This window comes from Ochotona curzoniae, unplaced genomic scaffold (genome assembly GCF_017591425.1).
Source record: "Ochotona curzoniae isolate NIBS_2020 unplaced genomic scaffold, NIBS_Ocur_1.0 contig_4917, whole genome shotgun sequence".
Classification (NCBI taxonomy): domain Eukaryota; kingdom Metazoa; phylum Chordata; class Mammalia; order Lagomorpha; family Ochotonidae; genus Ochotona; species Ochotona curzoniae.
This window is the reverse complement of record NW_024466421.1, coordinates 853,065-872,196: the sequence shown is the minus strand read 5'-3', so window position 1 is coordinate 872,196 and position 19,132 is coordinate 853,065. Positions and strand designations below refer to the sequence as shown.

At 63.9% G+C, this 19,132-nt stretch overlaps 1 protein-coding gene across 1 annotated transcript; it reads left to right on the top strand.

Moving 5' to 3' along the window:
• The first annotated feature begins 10,974 nt into the window (after positions 1-10,974).
• On the top strand, positions 10,975-12,304 carry ARC (activity regulated cytoskeleton associated protein). Its single transcript, XM_040988538.1, has one exon. The coding sequence runs from the start codon at positions 10,983-10,985 to the stop codon at positions 12,159-12,161; it is 1,179 nt and encodes a 392-aa protein (XP_040844472.1). The 5' UTR covers positions 10,975-10,982; the 3' UTR covers positions 12,162-12,304.
• Positions 12,305-19,132: the final 6,828 nt, after the last annotated feature.

Here is a 19,132-nt window from a genome sequence, read left to right as displayed (position 1 = left end):
CCCCCTCCTCCCTGCTCCTTTCCTCCTGCCTTGGGCACACTGTGGCACCACTGCAGCCCCATCAATAGCCTGGACCACTCCCCGCACAGCACTGACCCAGGCTGCCAGGACAGCCAGGAGGCGGGGGCCGCAGCCATCAAGGGGAGAGTGGCCACTCACTGCCTGCTGGGGTCGGGGTGTCACTAGAGTCGCCTCGTTCCCCACATGGGGCTGTCACTCCTGGGCCCAGGAGCACCTTCGTGCTGTGGGGTGGCATAAAACCCCAACCCAAAGCAAACTGTCCTTCTGCTGGAACCCACTGTGCCCTCTGCTGGACGCCTGAGAAAGTGCAGCTGGCACTCACCTGAGGTCCCACAGCAACAGAGGACACAGTTACCCAAAGACCAGCAGAACACACGGACAGGAGCTACTGACATTGGCCACAGCACCCACAGCCTGCCACCAGTATTACCCATCCCCGGACACAATGACCATAGGTGTGCGCTGGGCTGACACCTGGTCCCTGGCTGACCCTGACCACAGGTGTGCACTGGGCTGTCACCTGCTCTCCCACTGAGCTCTCCTGTTCCCAGCCTCTGCCCCTGACCTCTGGCTCCCTGGGGACCTCATGTGTTCTACTCTGAATCCAGAGGAGACAGGACCCTTCCTCCCGCTTCTGACTCAGCCAGCGTGCTCCCTGACCACCCACCCTCTATCTGCCTCAGCTGCATATGCTGCAAGCCCCCAGCCCAAGGCAGGCGCTAGTCAGCACTCCGGAGGTGGTGGGGCTGTGGGACTGACTCATGCACGCTCACTCCTCCCACCTGTCAGGTGGCCCCAGCAGAGCGCCCCAGCCCTCACTCCCAGCTCTGGGCTCTGGCTTCTCCCTGCCACCTCCCAGGGCCTCCTTGCCGTGGGGCCGGGTCAGGGATTGTGCTGAAACGTGGTGGGTGACGGCCCTGGGTGTGGGTGCCAGGTGTGGCCCTGCGGTCACGGTGCTGAGGGAAATGACGTTAGGCTGTTGCCCCTCCAGGACATGCAGCCCGGGCACCCCCTCCTCCTGAGTGCTGCCCTCTCTAAGGTGCCAAGCGCAGCTTGCAGCCTGCGCCTGGTTTGAGGGGCGAGGGGCAGGCTGCAGGTGTCAGAGCCGTGTCAGACGGACGGGGGTTTCATGTGGACCTGTGAGCACATGTGACACAGAGGCACGACCTGGTCCCAGTCCCACAGGTGCTGTCCTGGGCTGACCCAGCACCCCACCCCAGCTTCTTCCAGAGACAGCTCACAGCACCTGGTCCTGACCTGGATGGTGGCAAGGATACAGGAAAGGAGGTGCCGAACCCCCACCATGTGGAACCCGATAGAACCAGGATGGTGGTGCCAGGCCTTCCCTGCCCATCTCCCCATGCAGAGAGATCAAGGCCCAGGAGGGGCCGGGCCCTGGCTGAGCCAGACAGCTGGGCTCAGAGGTTCCATGTCCTACATGCAGCACATCAGCAGAAGGTCTGAAGCCCAAGGAGCCTGGCAACCGGTGGCACACTACTGGTCCCCCTGTACTGTGGCCCCTGCTTTCTGTGCTGGCTTGGGGGTCCCACTCCCAGGGGTCCTCCTCAGGATGGGGCAGCACTCAGCAGGGTTGAGCTGGGTGCCTACTCAGAGTGGAGGACACAGTGTCGGGGACAGGCATGGCCACTGCCTGCCCCTTCTGCCTCCCCACCCTTCTGCCCTGCCCATCTGGACCAGCTTCCAAGCACACGGTTCTCAGAGAGACCCTGAGCTGTACCTCCCGGCTGCTGACCCCTGTGGCCTGGGAGTGTGTCCAGGGCCTGGTGGCTGAGCTGCCCCTTGGCACCCCATGGGCTATGCACTGTCCACCAAGAGCTGCTATGGGCATGACTGCCAAAGGGGAGCGCTAATGCCATAAGTACACAGCCGGCCTGCTGCCCAAAGGGGTCCAGGCACAGGGACCACAGACACAAACCTAGGGGATCCCAATTAGCCCAGTCCTTCCCCCAGGAATCTACCTGGAGCCTGACCTGGGACAGTGGCCGTCCTGCTCCAAGGGTGCCAGAGCAGCCCTGGGAGAGGGCTCTTCGTGGGGGAACTGCAAGGTCTGCGAGAAGCCCGGGTAAGGGGACAGAGGCAGGGGGAACGGCGCCGTGCCGAGTGCAGCCATGCTGGAGTTGCTGTGTGCAGGCAGTGGTGAAAGTCGAGGCACCAGTGATGACTACCAGGCTGCAGAGGGTGAGGGTGGTCGTGGGAGCGGTGAGGGTGAGAGGGGTGCTGTCAGTGTGTGAGTGCTCAGTGTGCAATGTGGAGAGGATATCAAAAGCAGTGGGACAACGTGAGGTTGGTGTTGGTGATGGTGACAGTTGTGGTAATGATGATGATGGTGGTTATGGTGACAGTGATGGTGACAGTGATGGTGGTGATGGTGGTGATGATGGTGATGGTGACAGTTGTGGTAATGATGATGATGGTGATGGTGGTGATGGTGACAGTGATGGTGATGTGATGATGGTGATGGTGGTGATGATGGTGATGGTGGTGATGATGGTGATCATGGTGATGGTGATGATGGTTATGGTGGTGATGGTGACAGTTGTGGTGACGGTGGTGGTGGTGATGATGGTGATGGTGACAGTGATGGTGGTGATGATGATGATGGTGATGGTGGTTATGGTGGTGATGGTGACAGTTGTGGTGATGGTGGTGGTGGTGATGATGGTGATGATGGTGATGGTGACAGTGATGGTGGTGATGATGATGGTGATGGTGGTGGTGGTGACAGTGATGGTGATGTGATGATGGTGATGGTGGTGATGATGGTGATGGTGACAGTTGTGGTGGTGATGATGATGGTGGTTATGGTGACAGTGATGGTGATGTGATGATGGTGATGGTGGTGATGATGGTGATGGTGGTGATGGTGGTGATGATGGTGATCATGGTGATGGTGATGATGGTTATGGTGGTGATGGTGACAGTTGTGGTGACGGTGGTGGTGGTGATGATGGTGATGGTGGTGATGGTGATGGTGACGGTGGTGGTGGTGATGATGGTGATGGTGGTGATGGTGACAGTGATGGTGGTGATGGTGGTGATGATGGTGACAGTTGTGATAGTGATGGTGATGATTATGGTGGTGATGATGGTGATGGTGATAAAAGTTTTGGTGCTGGTGTCTCAGGTAACAGGACTGGCAGTGGTGATGAAGATGTATGTGCTGGTAGCATCTGGCCTTGGTGGAGGCTGAGGGTGATGGCGAGTCGGGGTCCTCTGTGGTGATGTGGGTGGTGACAGTGGCCACAGGCATGAGGACATGAGCCGATGGAGTGAATTCTCCTCCCCTCAGCCCTGGCCTGAAGAGGGGCCAGTGTCTTCCTCAGGGCCTGTGGCACAGCTCCCGCCTCTGCCATCTGCCCAGGAGACAGGGGCTCGAGCAAGACCCATGCTGCCTCCATTTCCTCACCTGTTTGGCCTCCATGGCACCTGTGGCCATCTCCCGGGGGTTGGGGCAGGTGACCCTGGGGCCCTGCCATCCACTGAGGCCAAAGGGAGGACCTGATCAGCCCACACCCCAAGCTGGGGCCTCCTGCCGGCAGACCCCCTTCTCTGGCTATCTGGGCACCTTGACCTTGGCAGCCCACTGCAGGGGGACAGGGACCCAGAGGGCCTCCACAGCTGAGGCAGGTGCCCCCGGTGCCCCCTTGGGCCAGGCAGGACGAGTTACCAGCATCCTTGGCTGACCCCTCATCAGGACGCGCTGTCACTCGGCCGCTCCTGGCAATGTATTTCTTCTGACTCATTCCCTCCTGTTAGGGACACAGAGCAGGGTCCTGGGGCTCACGCGGCCATGCTGCTGCCTGTCCAGGAGGTTGGGCTGAACTGGTCAGCTGCCAGACAGAGGCAGGAGCACAGTCAACACCCACTTGTTCAGAGCAGAGAGGCTTCCGGGGGCTGTTCTACATGCCCTCACTCACCACGGGCCTCGGGTCAACAGCAAACGGCTGCCAGCAGGTGTGTTGCCTGTGGCCAGGGGCCACCCGGCACCAGAGCAGCTCCCTGGAAGAGCCTCTCGGTGCCCCCTACCAGCCTGCTGCTCTGCCTGGTTGTGTGCTGGCTGACGAGGAAGACACCCACTCTGCCCAGCCAGATCCAGGCTGTCCCCTGGGGGGCTGGGAGGGGACACCCGTCAGGCAGGCATTGAGACACAGGACACAGGACAACAAGCCCAGTGACAGCACCCACCTCACCAGCTCGCAGAGAGCAGCGGCCAGTGCTGCCGGTCAGTTTTAGGCACATGGCAGCAGGGCGTCGGTCACCAGCTCAGCTCAGTTCCGTCCCAGGTCGCAGTGAGGACCGCAGCCCCAGAGGGCCTCACGCTCAGCCCTTGCTGTCCTGGCTCCCAGCCATGGGGAGCTGGGACCCGGTTTGTCACCTGTGAGACATGAGAGAGCAACCTGGAGTGGGTAATGCAGGTGCAGGCAGGGCTGGGCACCTAGCACGGCCTGTGGGGTGGCAGGAGGATGGAGCCCTGGAGGGGGGCTGGGGGCGGTGCTGAGGATGGGGTGGGCAGAAGTGGCAGTGACCCTGGTGGCCTTCCTTCAGGACACCCCCTAGCTCAGCTCAGGGCTTCACCTCCCACTGCCTTATCCACCCTGTGTGGCGGGGGGGCACAGGTGCTGACCGAGCAGCCTCCAGCTGGCCTGAGGTGGCCCTGTGGCTTGGCGACGCTGTGCTCCACCCACCTCTCATCTGAGATGCTGCGTCTCGGGTGGGGGCATGGGTGGTGGGACGGCAGGGGGCCTGGGGGAAGGGGAGGGCCTCTGACCTCTGGGCAGCCCCTCTGAGGACACTGGGAGAGCCTCGCACGCAGGCTGGCACAGGCTGGTCCAGGCGGCAGAGCCTCAGTGGGCAGGGCAGCAAGGCAAGGGGAGGGGTTGCAGGTGGACCGTCTGAGGCGTTCAGCGTCCAGTGCCCAGCACCGGCCCAAACGCAGGATGTACGCCCCTCATCTGCTGCCCCCCTGCTCCTCCTGTCTAGGTTCTGGGTGTCCCTGCATGAGCGGGGGGCAGCCCATGCAGGGATATGGACAGCGGTGAGCCCCGTGACCAGGCCAGCCCAGCCCCAGAGTCAGTGCGGGCAAGACCAGGGACGGCAGCTCGGGGATGCTTAGCGAGAGCCAAGGAACCCTAAAGAGTTGGACATGGGGTTGAGGGGAAGGCAGGGAGAGGGCGACAGGGAGTCAGCAAGAGACACAGAGGGGGAGACAGGGAGCATCGCCAGCAGGTGGCCGGCCCAGGAGGCAGAGCAGGGTGGGCAGGGCAGGTGAGGCTGCGGGTAGGGCGCTTACCCAGGACCCTCCATCCAGGGCTCTGGTCTCAGCACACAGGCAGGCGCACGCAGCGTCGGAGCAGGGGCTGCTCCCCCAGCCCCCTTGCCGCCACCCCAGGCTGAGCCCCGGTCGGGGAGCACACCCGGGGAGGACCGCGCCGGGAAGGCAGCTGGGGCGATGGGGGCGGGGATGGCGGAGCAGGGCAGGACACCGTGGCCCCACACAGCCGGCGGCCCCGGGCATCCGTTTCCGGGGGGCCGGGGAGGGGTCCCCTCGGCGGGCGGCCCTGGGCGGGCGGGTGGGCGGCTGGCGCCCGGCCTCCTGCGCGGGGGAGCTCCTGCCGCGTCACGGCCCGCTATTCTCAGCTTCGCTCCTTTTATGGAGCCGGAAGTGATGCTGGCGCGGTAGCAATGGAACCGCAGGCGCCCGCATCCCCCAACCCAGCTGAGGGGCGCACACCCCGCCGTGGGCAAGGGGCAGAGAGCAGGGGCGCACACCCCGCCGTGGGCAAGGGACAGAGAGGAGGGGGCGGCTAGCCGAGTCCCCACCCACTCAGCTCTGCCCCTGTCCCTCCCTCATCTCCACTGGCCTCAGTGCCCTCGGGAGTGGGGCACCCCCTTTCTGCACACTCACAGGAGGCCCCAGGGGGCACCGGGGTAGCCTGCCAAGCCACACTTGGCATCTTCACCTCCGGGCTTCGCCGGCCTGCCACCCAGTGAGGGGCCAGGGCCCAGTGGCTCCTCTGCCATCCTGTAGAAGCGCCCATTTGGTGCAGCCTGCCGGTTGCAGCACAGCTGCCTTCTGTGCGACCGCGATGCCAAGCTGGGGCGGGAGGGGGAGAGGGGACGGCTGCTCCCTGGCCCCTGGTGGGAGGTGCCCCTGCCTTCACCCTGGCTGAGAACTGGGCCCACAGCCCTCGGGCAAGCCCCTCCTGCTGAGTCCCAGCCTGGGCAGCTCAGGAGGGCAGGTGGTCAGTGGACCGTCTGTGTCCCCACACTAGAACTGCAGGTCCATGGGATCAGGGAGCAGCGCAGCCTGTCCTGTCCTGCGGGCTCCTCCCTCTGCCACCTTTCTCAGGGAGCCCCTGCTGCCCAGGGGGCTTCACCGGGTGGTGTGGCTGTGTCTGGGTTCCTGGGAACAGACACAGGCCCAGGGCTCCCCCTCCCCCGATTCCACTCTGTTCCCTGAGAACCCAGGCTCCTCCTGACCCTGCACAGTGGTGCTGGGATTCTTGGAAAAATACAACAAAACTTCCCTTGGTGGCTGGACGGGAGGCGCTGAGGCAGGAAGGAGGAGGGAGGGAGGGGAGGAGAGAGAACTTGGTGTGTGGGGGCCCCGGAACAGAGCTGTCTGTTCCCGGGACACACAGCAGCTCTGAGCCTGCCAGACGGGGGAAGAGGAAGGAAGGAAGGAAGGAGGGGCCCAGGAGACAATGTTCCTGTAGCTCCGCGGGGACCCTGGCCCCCCCAGCTCCGCCCCTCTGCATCCTGCACCTGTACCTGGGCTCCCTTCCCCCACACCCGGGGTCTCTCCTGGGGTCTCCTGGGACCCCACTCCATCTTCAGTCTTTGTCCCCAGCATCAGCATCTTACGCCCTGGGCTCCCTGCCTCTGCCTCTCCTGTGGCCCCTGCAATAGGGGTGCAGGTGTGGGTAGTGTGAGGCCTTCTGCCTGCCCGGATTTGGTCACTGAGCACCCACAGCCTCGGGCACCCATGGGGCTGGACCACAGAGGTCCCCAGGCCAGCAGGGGAGGTGGGGAGCAAGGAGAGCTGTCCCCCCCTCCCATGTTGGGAATGGCGCTGACCACTGGCAGGGGCAGGCCCTGGAGCATTCAGCCGTACAGGATTCAGGCCCACGCTGCCCCCCACACCGGGGGTGGAACGCCTGGATCTTTGGTCCTGGGGTCTTCTCTGGGTCAGACCCTGTGCTGGGCTTGCGCACCATGGCCATGGCTGTGGCCAGCAGTTTGGCCACCCCTGCCCAGTGCCTTGAAGGAGGCCACACCTGAATCCGGAGCACATCAGAGCTCAGCTCCAGGGGCCAGAACAGGCGGTGAGGGCTACAGTCCTGAGGACCTCGGGGGACACCCAGCATAGAGGGGACCCTCAGGGGACTGTCAGGGGCAGGCTGTCCACCTGGAGACTGCTCACCGCGCTGTGACTTACCGCAGACGGCAGTGGGCAGTGAGGGACAAGGCCTCGGGACTGGGGTTGATCCCAGAGCCGGCAGGTGCAGAGTGGATGGGGGGGTCCTACAGTTTCGCTGGAGGGAGGGCTTGAAGGCTGTGTCCCCTGGGGATATGGTGGGGCACGGCCTGTGGCCTGCTGCCCCCTGCTGCCCCCTGCTGCCCCCGCTGCCCCCTGCTGCCCCCGCTGCGGCCCCCTGCTGCCCCCTGCGGCCCCCGCTGCCCCTCGCTGCCCCCCTGCCCCCTGCGGCCCCCGCTGCCCCTCGCTGCCCCCCTGCCCCCTGCTGCCCCCTGCTGCCCCCTGCTGCCCCCGCTGCCCCCCTGCTGCCCCCTGCTGCCCCCTGCTGCCCCCGCTGCCCCCTGCTGCCCCTCGCTGCCCCCCTGCCCCCTGCTGCCCCCTGCTGCCCCCGCTGCCCCCTGCTGCCCGCGCTGCCCCCTGCTGCCCCCGCTGCCCCCTGCTGCCTCCTGCTGCCTCCTGCTGCTCCCTCAGCCAGTTTCCAAGAAGGGTATGTGCAAATGATGCAAATGACCAGAGTTTGCACATGTGTGCATGCGTGCAAATGTGGGGTATGGGGCTCTTCATGTGTGTGGTGTGTATGGGTACCAGGCCCTGCCCTTCACTCAGTGTCCATGCCAAGTGGCACACGGACAGACTGGGTAGACAGCCAGGGCCCTGCCCGTGGTTGCAGGGCAGCCCTGAGGTGAGGGAGGTGGCACAGGGGTTAGAGCTGTGTTGGGTCGGGCTCCCCGAGATGGTGGCTTGAGGAGGGAAACCCCCCTCCTGTCCTGGCATGATCCAAACCCAGGGCCTGAACACAGGAGCTGTGCCAGGGACAGAAGAAGCCAGAGCCCAGGAGGGCCAGGACAGTCTGGGGGGTTTCCCTGGCTGTCTTTACCCCGCAGAACCAGCCTCGCTTGGCTTGGGGACCCAGGACCTCCCCCGCTCCTGGCACAGGCTCTGGTGAGTCTGGGTGCTGTGATGCCCACTCAGCACTGCTGTCCCTGTTGGCAGAATGGGCAGCAGAGGTGGGAGGAGTTGGGGGGGGGCTGCTGTCAGCTGCCCCCGCCCCCGGGCAGCCGGGTGCCCAGCCTGGCCTCTTTTCTGGAGGTGGAGGGAAGCAGGTTCGCAGAGGGCCTCTGGGGCGATAATTGGGCAGCGATTAAATGTTCCCAGCGCAGGCTGGCGCCTGTCACCTGTCACCACGGGTCTGCGTTCCGGGCTCTGCAGACCTGCCTGGGCGGGGGTGGGGAGGGCAGGGCCAGCTGGATGCGGGGTGGGGGAGGGGCACCTGCTCTCCTCCGGCCTCTCCCCAGACTCGTCCTTGAGTCCTTGAGTCCTTGAGCACTGGCTTACTGCGCTCTCTCTCTCTCCCTCAGAGCCACAGGGTCTGGTTTGTGACTTCCCATGTCCTGGAGAGGGCTGTGGCACCAGCCGTCCTCACCCTGGGCTCACTGGGAATTGGTCCCTCCTCGAGGCCGACCCCAAGGGTGCCACTGTGCCCAGGCTGCAGTCCTAGGTCATGCTCACCCTGCTTCAGTTCACCTCCTCCTCCCCAGCCTGGCAGGTTGCTAGAGGCCTTGGAAAGGCAGAGGAGGAGGCTGGAGGCCCCTGCAGGCCCCTGCAGACCTAGGCCAAGCTGACCCGACACCATGGTGCCACACAGGCTTGTGACCCCTGGGGGTGGTCCCTGATCAGGAGCAGCGGCCCAACCGGCTCGGCTCCCGCTCAGCTTGCTGCGGGTCCTGCCGCCTCCAGCCGCCTGGTGCCGCCCTGTGGAAAGCTCTGGAGGTTCTGGCAGCTTCTCTGTCTCCCCCTCCCCGCTCCACGGGGCCACCCGCCCACTTGCCTTTAATTAGCAATGCCAGGAGAGCCATTTTGGGGAATTTTTTTTTTTTTTGAGAAAGACATTCCTCTAGGGACGGAAGCCTGGGTGGGGAGGGAGGGGAGGAGACAGACAGGCTTGGGGGGCTCCCTGGGAAGGGGGAGGGGTCAGGGATGAGGGACTCTGCTGTGTCTGTGCATCTGCCTGTCCTGAGTCCAACCTCGGCCGGTGGGCTTGGGGTGACCAGAGTGTGCGGGGGTGGGGGATGTGATGGAGATACGAGTGTGCGAGTGGGGGTGAGTGTGCGAATGGGGGTGAGTGTGCGAGTGGGGGGTATGAGTGTGTGAGTGGGGGTGAGTGTGCGAGTGGGGGGTATGAGTGTGCGAGTGGGGGTGAGTGTGTGAGTGGGGGGGTATGAATGTGTGCGAGTGGGGGTGAGTGTGTGAGTGGGGGGGTATGAATGTGTGTGAGTGGGGGGGTATGAGTGTGCGAGTGGGGGTGAGTGTGTGAGTGGGGGGGTATGAATGTGTGCGAGTGGGGGGTATGAGTGTGCGAGTGGGGGCACAATGTGCTGTGTGTGCTGGAGAGGGCACTGGCGGCAGGAGGCAGGTGGCTGCGACCACGGCTGTGCGCCTCTGCTGCGGGGTGGTCAAGTGGCCGTGTCTCCTGTGAGGCCCAAGCCCCCCCAGGCTGCGGGGTAACCCCAGGCACGCGTCCCTCCCCAGCCTGTGTTGCCAGGCAGACGACACGGCGTCCCTCCGGAGGGAACCTCAGCTTCCGGAGCCTCACTCCTTATATGGCCTCCAGCTTTCCTGGGCTGTGCGCGGCTCCTCCCTCCTTTCCCTCCCTCTCCGCCCTCCCCCCTCATCTGCCAACCCATGCCAGTCTACAGTTTCTGGGCAGGCATCTGCTATACCTGGGGGCGGGGCAGGATGCAGTGACCCCTCGGCTCCCCCAATCCCCTCCAGGGAGACGTTTCCACATTTCCTGGGGGTGCTCGGATTCCGGTGGGAGCCCCCGGGCAGCCCTGGCCACTGCAGCTGCCGCCTGGCAGGTGTCTTTCAGGCCGCGGGGCATGTCCTGCGCGCAGAGTGGTCAGTGCTGCCCGAAGGCGCTCTCTCTCGCCAAACCCGGCTGCACGAGGGGCGGTGAGGCCCCGGGACAGCGGAGTCCGGGGGCGGAAAAAGCCTGCAGCCCCAGTGCACGGAGCCTGCCTGGAGACCCTGCTGCGTGGAGCGTCCAGGCCCGCAGCACGGCCTGGCGTTCCCGCGGCCCGGGTGGGAGGGCGGGGAAGAGGATTAGTCACCCCGGGCCGGCCCCGAACGCAGGGGGAGGCGGGTCCTTGGTCGGCGCCGCAGGGAGGAGGCGCGAGTGGGCGCGGGCAGGCGGGGCCGCGGGGTGCAGGCGGGGGCCGGGCTGCGCCAATGGGAGCCGGGCCCGGCGAGGGGGGCCGCCCCCGGGCCGCGCTGGCGGCATAAAAGGCAGGCGCCGCGGCGGCTGGGAGCAGAGCGCGCAGCCTTCCATCAGCTCCGGGCTCCAGGCGCTGGCCGCGCTCGCCCGCATCCGCGCTCTCGCCTCGCGTCCGCATCCCGCGCTCGCCAAGCCGGTTTGCTCACGAGCCCCGTGCCGCCCGTATCCGAGCATCCACCAGTGCGCACCATGGAGCTGGACCATATGACGACGAGCGGCGGCCTCCACGCCTATCCCGGGCCGCGGGGCGCGCCGGCCGCCAAACCCAACGTGATCCTGCAGATCGGTAAGTGCCGAGCGGAGATGCTGGAGCACGTGCGGAGGACGCACCGCCACCTGCTCACCGAGGTGTCCAGGCAGGTGGAGCGCGAGCTCAAGGGGCTGCACCGCTCCGTGGGCAAACTGGAGAACAACCTCGAGGGCTACGCGCCCACCGGCGACTCGCAGCGCTGGAAAAAGTCCATCAAGGCTTGCCTGAGCCGCTGCCAGGAGACCATCGCCAACCTGGAGCGATGGGTCAAGCGCGAGCTGCATGTGTGGCGCGAGGTTTTCTACCGACTGGAGAGGTGGGCCGACCGACTGGAGGCCATGGGCGGCAAGTACCCGGTGGGCAGTGGCGAGCAGGCCCGCCACACCGCCTCAGTGGGCGTGGGGGGTCCTGAGGGCTGCTGCCAGGACGTCGACGGCTACGACTACAGCGTGAGCCCCTACGCCATCACCCCGCCGCCGGCCGGCGAGCTCCCGGGGCAGGAGCCCGGTGAGGCCCAGCAATACCAGCCGTGGGTGACCGGCGAAGACGGGCAGCCGAGTCCCGGGGTGGACACGCAGATCTTCGAGGATCCCCGCGAGTTCCTGAGCCACCTGGAGGAGTACCTGCGCCAGGTGGGCGGCTCCGAGGAGTACTGGCTGTCGCAGATCCAAAACCACATGAACGGGCCAGCCAAGAAGTGGTGGGAGTTCAAGCAGGGCTCCGTCAAGAACTGGGTGGAGTTCAAGAAGGAGTTCCTGCAGTACAGCGAGGGCACGCTGTCCCGCGAGGCCATCCAGCGCGAGCTGGACCTGCCCCAGAAGCAGGGGGAGCCGCTTGACCAGTTCCTGTGGCGCAAGCGCGACCTCTACCAGACACTGTACGTGGATGCCGACGAGGAGGAGATCATCCAGTACGTGGTGGGCACCCTGCAGCCCAAGCTCAAGCGCTTCCTGCGCCATCCGCTGCCCAAGACCCTGGAGCAGCTCATCCAGCGGGGGTTGGAGGTGCAGGATGGCCTGGAGCAGGGGGCCCAGCCCGCCGCCGAAGAGGAGACGGAGGCCCTCACGCCCGCCCTCACCAGCGAGTCCGTGGCCAGCGACCGGACCCAGCCCGAGTAGGGGGCAGCCTCCCCACCGGGCCCAGCCCGGGCTTTTGCCCACTGGGACTCTTGTGCTGGAGCCGACTCCTCCGGCCCTCATGCGGCCGGATACCCCCTCAGCCTCGGGCCAGACCTGCACGGACAGACTCCGGCTCTTCCAGACACGTGCCCTGCCCCTGCCCGGCTCTCGCCCTGTGTCTGTCCTCCCACTCACCCTCTCTGTCTGGGAGCACCCACCCCAGCTGGTCAGCCAGCCAGCAGCCCCACCCTACACACGCAGACCAGCATAGCACAGCCAGCCGCCGGCACCCTCGCTGTTGGCTCCAGTGCCTGGGCACCCTGACAGCCCGCTGTCCGGCTGGCTTGGACCAGCGGGCTCACCGACTCCACTCAGCAGAGCTGAGCTAGTGACCAGCGCTGGGGGAACTCTTGCAGCCGCCGTGGAGCCCGCTGACACCCTCCCTGCCTGCCAGGGCAGCTGCCAGCCTCCGGCATGGGGCTCCCTCCTCCTGCAGGAGAGCCAGAGCCACACACACACACAGCAGCAGCAGCAGCAGCAGCAGCAAAGCTGACCGCCTCCCCGGCCCCCCTGCAGGTGAGCCCCTGCCCCAGCCTGCAGGCTGACCCTGGGCATGCAGGTGTCCCCGGCCGGTTGGCTGTAGGGACGGGAGGTGTGTGGGAAGGCAGGGCAGATCCCCTTCCCCAGGAGTGTGGGAGGGGGCGGCAGGGTGTGGCAGTGCCAGCTCACGGGCCCTGTGTGCTCTCTCCCTCAGCAGTGGGCATGGTGATTCACGTCAGCCTGGAGAAAGTTCAGCGCTCGGCGGTGACTCAGCTGCAGGCAGGCGGAGGGTCCTACAAGCAGAGGGTCCTACGGAGACTGGGCCTCAAAGCAGGCTGAGGCGGCAGGCAGCACCGTTGGAGCCGGGAGCGTGACACCAGGTAAGGGAACCTGGCTGTTCTCGCTGCGCAGCTGGGGGCGGCCCCTGCCTCCCATCCCCAGCCCCTTACCTGCATCCCAGCCTTAGGCTGACCACCTCTGTTCTTGCTCTTTTAGGTTCCTCGGCTCCCACCGAGTCGTTGCTGCTGTGCCCAGCCCCGGCCCTTCCCGTCTCCTCTCTCAAGCTGCCTGTGTGTGGGCAGAGAAGTTCCAGGACGGTCCAGAGATAGAGACGGCCACGGCTTGAGCAGCGTCCCCAGCTCCGTGCCAGGAGCTGCTGCTGGAGACGGCCAGCGCGAGGGCCAGGGCCTTCTGCCATACCCGCCCCGCTGGCCGCATACGCTGCCCGCCCCACGAGCCACTGCAGCTGGAGCCACTGTGGGCCGTGCCACCCTCCTGGCACGGAACCCTGCTCGCTGCAGGGCCTTCGGCGAGCCTGGAGGCTGCCCTCGTCTGGGGGTTCCGAGCCCAGGCCCCGAGATCCCCTAGGCCTCTGCTCCTGGGGCTGCCCTGCTGCTGCCCAGGCCGGGCCTCACCACCCACCGCCCCTGGCCCTGACACCTGGTGCTGGTGGCCACTTGAGTGCAGCCTGAGCAGGCACTTCCTGGGCTCCTCTTTGTGCACTGTCCACGGGGGTCTGAGCCGCTAGAGGCCAGCTCAGCAGGTGCCCTGACAGGTCCTGTGCCCTGCCCCCTGCCAGCCACCCCCAGATTCTATTTTTGCACAGAAGCCATACTCCACACAGGCAGGCGCTGGCTGCAGGGCATCCTCCAGGAACCTCAGAGGGTGTGGCCACCCCCTCCCCACCCACATACATGTACATGGCAGACACACGGACCAGGCCTTCAACATCCAGCCGGGCAGGTGCCCCCCACTCCCATGCCCTGAAAACACTCTTTTTCTAAGATTTTGTTAATAAATTGCAACACTGAGACTTCCTGGAGAGTGTGTGTGGCTGTTCCTGTGTAGTGTGGGGTAGTGCCTGACCGAGAGGAGCCCCTGTGGGTACAGCAAGGGGCCCTGGGTGCCAAGTGCACCCTGGCCTATCACCTTCTAGGAGTCCTCTGCCTGGCTCAGCCTGGCTGCCAGAGGTCAGGCTGTGGGCACTGGAGCTGGCTGCGGAGTTGGGGCCAGAGGGAGGTGGCTCTGTGTTCTGGGTGGACTAGGACCTCTCAGAGTCCTGCTAGGGGTGCGGGGTCTCAGGGGGAGGCCTGGGCAGGACAGCAACAGAGCACCTGCTGTCAGGAAATGCTGTCACTGTGACCACATGTGTACCACTCTCCCCTCCTTGGAGGGCAGGGGCAATGGGCTGCAGGAGCAGAGGCAGTTCCCAAGGGGCGGGAAAGCAGAACGGGAGGCACTCCCCACCCTGCTTCTGAGCAGGAGCCACCGAGGTGCCAGGTTCCTTTGCTAGTGCTTGGGAGGGGAAACCGAGGCCTGAGGACCCTTTCTGGCAGAACCAGGCTCTGGGAGGCCTCTGCCAGGTGGGCGCAAATTGTACAGCCCAGGGTTACCCCCATACCCTGCAGGTCACAGGAAGGCTGGCGGGACCCTGGGCTGTGAACTCCCGGTAGCGGAGATGGGGAGGCTTGGGAGATGGACAGTGAATGAACAAGTAAGGACGAGTGACAGCCGGACCACCAGCCCCATCCGTGGCCCTCCTGCTGCCTCCCCAAGCGGGCGTCCTCCCCTGCTGCCCTGAGCCCTGCCCGCAGGGAGCCTCACTCCTCTGTTGTGTGGCCAGTCTCCCTGGCAGCTCTACCCACCCTCAGGCTGAGACGAGACCCTGGTGGGCGGCAGCCAGAGCTTCTCCTTTCCCAATGCCCAGGGCTGGACTCCCCACCCTCCACCTTCACAGCCCTAGGCAGCCCCTCCAGCCTCCCTGAGGCCCCACCCGTCTGCAGATCACAGCCTGGCGCCTGGCGGGTGAGCATGGCCATGGCCCAACGCAACGGTCCCTCCTCCTACACAGGCCCTAGTGTTCCAAGGTGGAGTCTAGTCAGCCCTGCCCCGGTCAGCTTGTCCCACCTCTGCCGCCACTGCGGGCCTCGTGGGTTAGTCACTCCTGAGGCCCTCTGCCTGCTCCACCCTCCGGTCCATCAGCATTGAAGATCTGCACTTAACTTGTAGCCGTATTTGTGCGTAGCACAAAGCCTAGATTAAAAGCGGAGGCTTCTCAAACCACTAGCGAATCATCACTGCCTTCCTTTACCCAAACCAGGGGGGTGTTTTTCAGTATTTTACTTTATTTTTATTGGAAAGTTAGATTTCACAGAGAGAGAAGGGGGGGATCTCACATCCACCGGTTTATACCCCAAATAACCACAATGGCTGGAGCTGAGCTGACCAAAGCCGGGAGTGGGAGCTGCACCCAGGTCTCCCTCGCGGGCGCAGGGTCCCAAGGCCTTGGGCCGTCCTCCGCTGCTTCCCCAGGCCACACGCAGCGAGCTGGACCGGAAGCAGCCAGGACTTGAACCGGTGCCCCTATGGGATCCTGGTGTTGGCACAGAGGCTTAGCGTGTCAGCCCCCAGGGGGCTTTTGGTTTAGGGAGTGCAGACACGCAGTGGAATACACCGTTCGCCTCTCTTCAAAAATGCAGATGCTGGCAACCATGGCTTCCCAAGATTGTGAACTTACTGCAGGCCAAAGGGCTGCACGCTGGGCACTGGCTGTGGGCACAGTTTCCCTGGATGCTGCTCATTGCAACAGAACCACTGTCTTCAAGAAATGATAACTTAAAAACAAAACAAACAACAAAAAAAGAAATGATAACTTAGCCCAAGCTCTCAGGCTTTCGTGTGCAACAAAGTCAATAAATTTTTGGCAGGAAAACGGATCCTGATTCAGTGAGGATAAATGCATTTCTAACACGTGCAAATCAGCTTATAATAATGCAAACATATACATTTTTTAGATTCTTTTTTAATTGGAAAGGCAGGTATGCAGAGAGGCGATAAAGAGAGAAAGACCTTCCATCTGCTGCTCCACTCCCCAAATGGCCTCAATGGCTGTAGCTGAGCTCCGATCTGAAACCAGGAGCCAGGAGCTTTCTCCAGGTCTCCCTCACTGATACCAGGTCTCAAACACCTGGGCAGTCCTCCACTGATTTTCCAGGCACAGCAGGGAGCCAGACGGGCAGTGGAGGAGCTGGGACTTGAACCGGCACCTGTATGGAATACTGGCGCCACAGTGCAGAGGCTTAAGTTGATGTGACGCCATGTTGGGCCCTGCTTACATCAGTGATGTGGGAACCTATTTAAAGGGAACTGCTTGGACGGGTCTGGCAGGACCCCCACCTTTTCCCTTCAGAGAGGCCCTGCCGCCTGGTTCCCTGGCTGCGTGTCCCTAAGTGGTGGTTGCCTGTGCCCTGTGGGAGACCTCCCCCGGCCCTGCTAGGCTCATCCCTGGGGAGTCTAGGCTCCGCACACACAGCTGCCCAGCTCAGCCTTGGGACCCAACTCCCTGCCTGGCTCACGGGCCCTCAGGATCAGGGCCACCATTGCCCCTGCAGGTGCGACCACAGGGATGGTAGCTGCTTGAGGGAAGGGAGTGCCTGCGGGATGGCTCAGCTCTGGGGCAGCCTGTTCCTGACGCCCCTTGCCTACCTCTCTGGGCACCAGCAAGCTGCCAGGACTCCTGGAGCCCACTCCTTGGGCAGGGAACAGCTGCTGTCTGCCAGGCTCCTATTCAAATGCCAACACCCTCCCCTTCCCAGGCCCTCCAGGCAAGCCTCTACATCTGCCTGGGGTCCCTGAGAACAGCGTGGAAAGCAGCTGTCTGGACTTAGGCTGCAGGACACTGAGGGGCGCTAGCCAGGGCTGTGCTTCTCACTCCCAGGCTCCTGCCAGCTGCCCGGCTCGTCTGGCATCTTCCCGGAGCTGGGGCTAGGAAGGTAACTATTTTTAGCTGCTGTCGCCGTAATTAACTGTCTCTTCACGTTGCCCTGCCTGCCTGGTACAGCCAGGATGGGAGGTGTCAGCCTGTCCCCTGCACACTGGGCTGAGGGGAACCCAGCATGGAGAGTTGCCTGCATCCCTGCACCCCATCAGGTCCTGCCTGGGAACCCTGCCACCTCCCAGGAGGGGGCTTGTGGGTACAGGGGCAGGGTTCCAGCTGCAGGCCACCCTGGCACCTTTACAGAATTGAGCCTGACCTTGGGCAGAGGGAAGTGGGGGAGGCAAGAGCCCTCCACTGGGACTGGGTGAAGGGCGGGGCGTGTGGCCCGCTCTGAACCCTTTCCACTAGGCTCCGGGCAGGGCGATGCCTGCAGGTGAGCACCTTGCTGAGCAGGGAAGGAGGCTGGGTCTAGGGAGGCTGGCACAGCTTGCCCCAGGCCCAGGGCCTGCCCTTGTCTGACACCCGTGGGCTCACCTGTTCTGCCTCCTGCAGAACTTCTGCTGCTCTTGCCCTGGCTTTCCAGGCACATGGTCAGTCAGGCCTCCTACTGCGGAAGCAGGACCAGGGGCCTTCAGTAAGCAGGGCTCCCTCAAGGGGAAACCCCAAGTACTCTCTTGCAGCTAAGCCTTGGGCCACCAACCTCTCTCCCCAGCAGTCATGCTGCCATCCAGGGGAGCCCTAGCAATCAGCTGACCGCAGCCCACAGCCCCCCGCCCCTCACTCCAGTCTCCTCATTGTGAACCCCCCCACACTTACATCCTATTGTGGGGTCACTCCTGAGCTTAAGTGAAGTTGAGTGAATGTGGGACAGATACAAAAGCACAGGGCAAGGCCAGGAGGACCCCCGCCCACCTGCTCCCCACCCACCATGGGGAATGCAGGCTGGGGAGGGGTGGGGCCTTCTGGAGGCCGCCCACAACCCCGAGACTCCAGTTCCTGACACATGGGTGGGCGCCCTGCCTTCCTCACCAGCAAGATGGGCAATCCTCGGCCTGCGAGGGCAGGAAGGGCAGAGGCTTCGCATGGCATGGCCGGCCCCGAGCTGCTGCTTTGGGGGCTGTTGATCTGTATCCCATGTCTTTGCGGTTTGCACTCTTCCCTCTTCCACCATCCAGGCGTTGCTATGGGAACTGTGGTACCCACGGCATCTTTATAGATGGGTTTCAGACCCCTGCAGGGGCACGTGTACATGTGCTTGTGTGTGTGCGTGGATGGATGGGGGGCTTCGGAACGGTGCCTGGGGTCTTGTGATTGGATGACGCATGGCCCAGAAGAGACAGGGCTCCTAGAGATGCTTCCCACCCCTGCTGCACCCCGTCTTCCCGTCCGCTAGCAGTGGCTCCAGCTCCTGGTGGGAGAAGGTCAGGGAGCCACAGGCCATGGCCATGGTCAAGGTCAGCACTCATCTTCAGCCTCCTTGCTTCCACCCTGCTGTCTGTCCATGCGGCTGCAGGCAGGTGGGGATGATGGGGGGATGGCAGCAGTGCGGGCGGGAGCTGGCTCTGTGCCACAGCGCTCACCAGGGACAGCTCTCCCTGCCATCCCCACCCACCCACCTGGAAGCTCTGTGCCTGGAGTCCCGATGAGCTGCGTGGGCAGGCGGAGAGCCTCGGGGCTGGCCCTTCCTGCAGCTGCCGCTTTCCAGTGCTGCCCCAGCCTGAGCCTCTCCCCAAGAAGTGCAGCCAGACATTGAGGAGGCAGGCGAGCAGGCCACGCAGCGCCTCCTTCCTTCAGCAGTGACCGGGATGAGGGGCAGCTGTGGGAGGCAGCCACGGGAACAATGGACGCAGAAAGACACACAGTGTCAGTTCTGGAAGCCAGGGTTGCCGGCAGGGATGTTAGCCTGGTGATCTGGCCCCCAAAGCAGGAGGCTGGCAGAGCGCTTTGTACAGAAGCATCAAGGGCAGTTATCAAACTAATGCAGGCCTGAACCAAAGTGACTCCATTTTGTGACCGGATTTTACATTCCTCCCTTTTCTAGTAACTAGAGTCAAACCGTTGACTCATTGTCATCAGCAGGAATGGGGTTATCGTGAGACCTGCGTATTTGTTTTATATAGTTAACCAAGTAGTTAATAGAACGAGGGCCTATTAACAGTTCTCAGAGTAAAAGTATGAGAGGACCAGAGATGGCCCTCGTCAAGGTGACTCCATT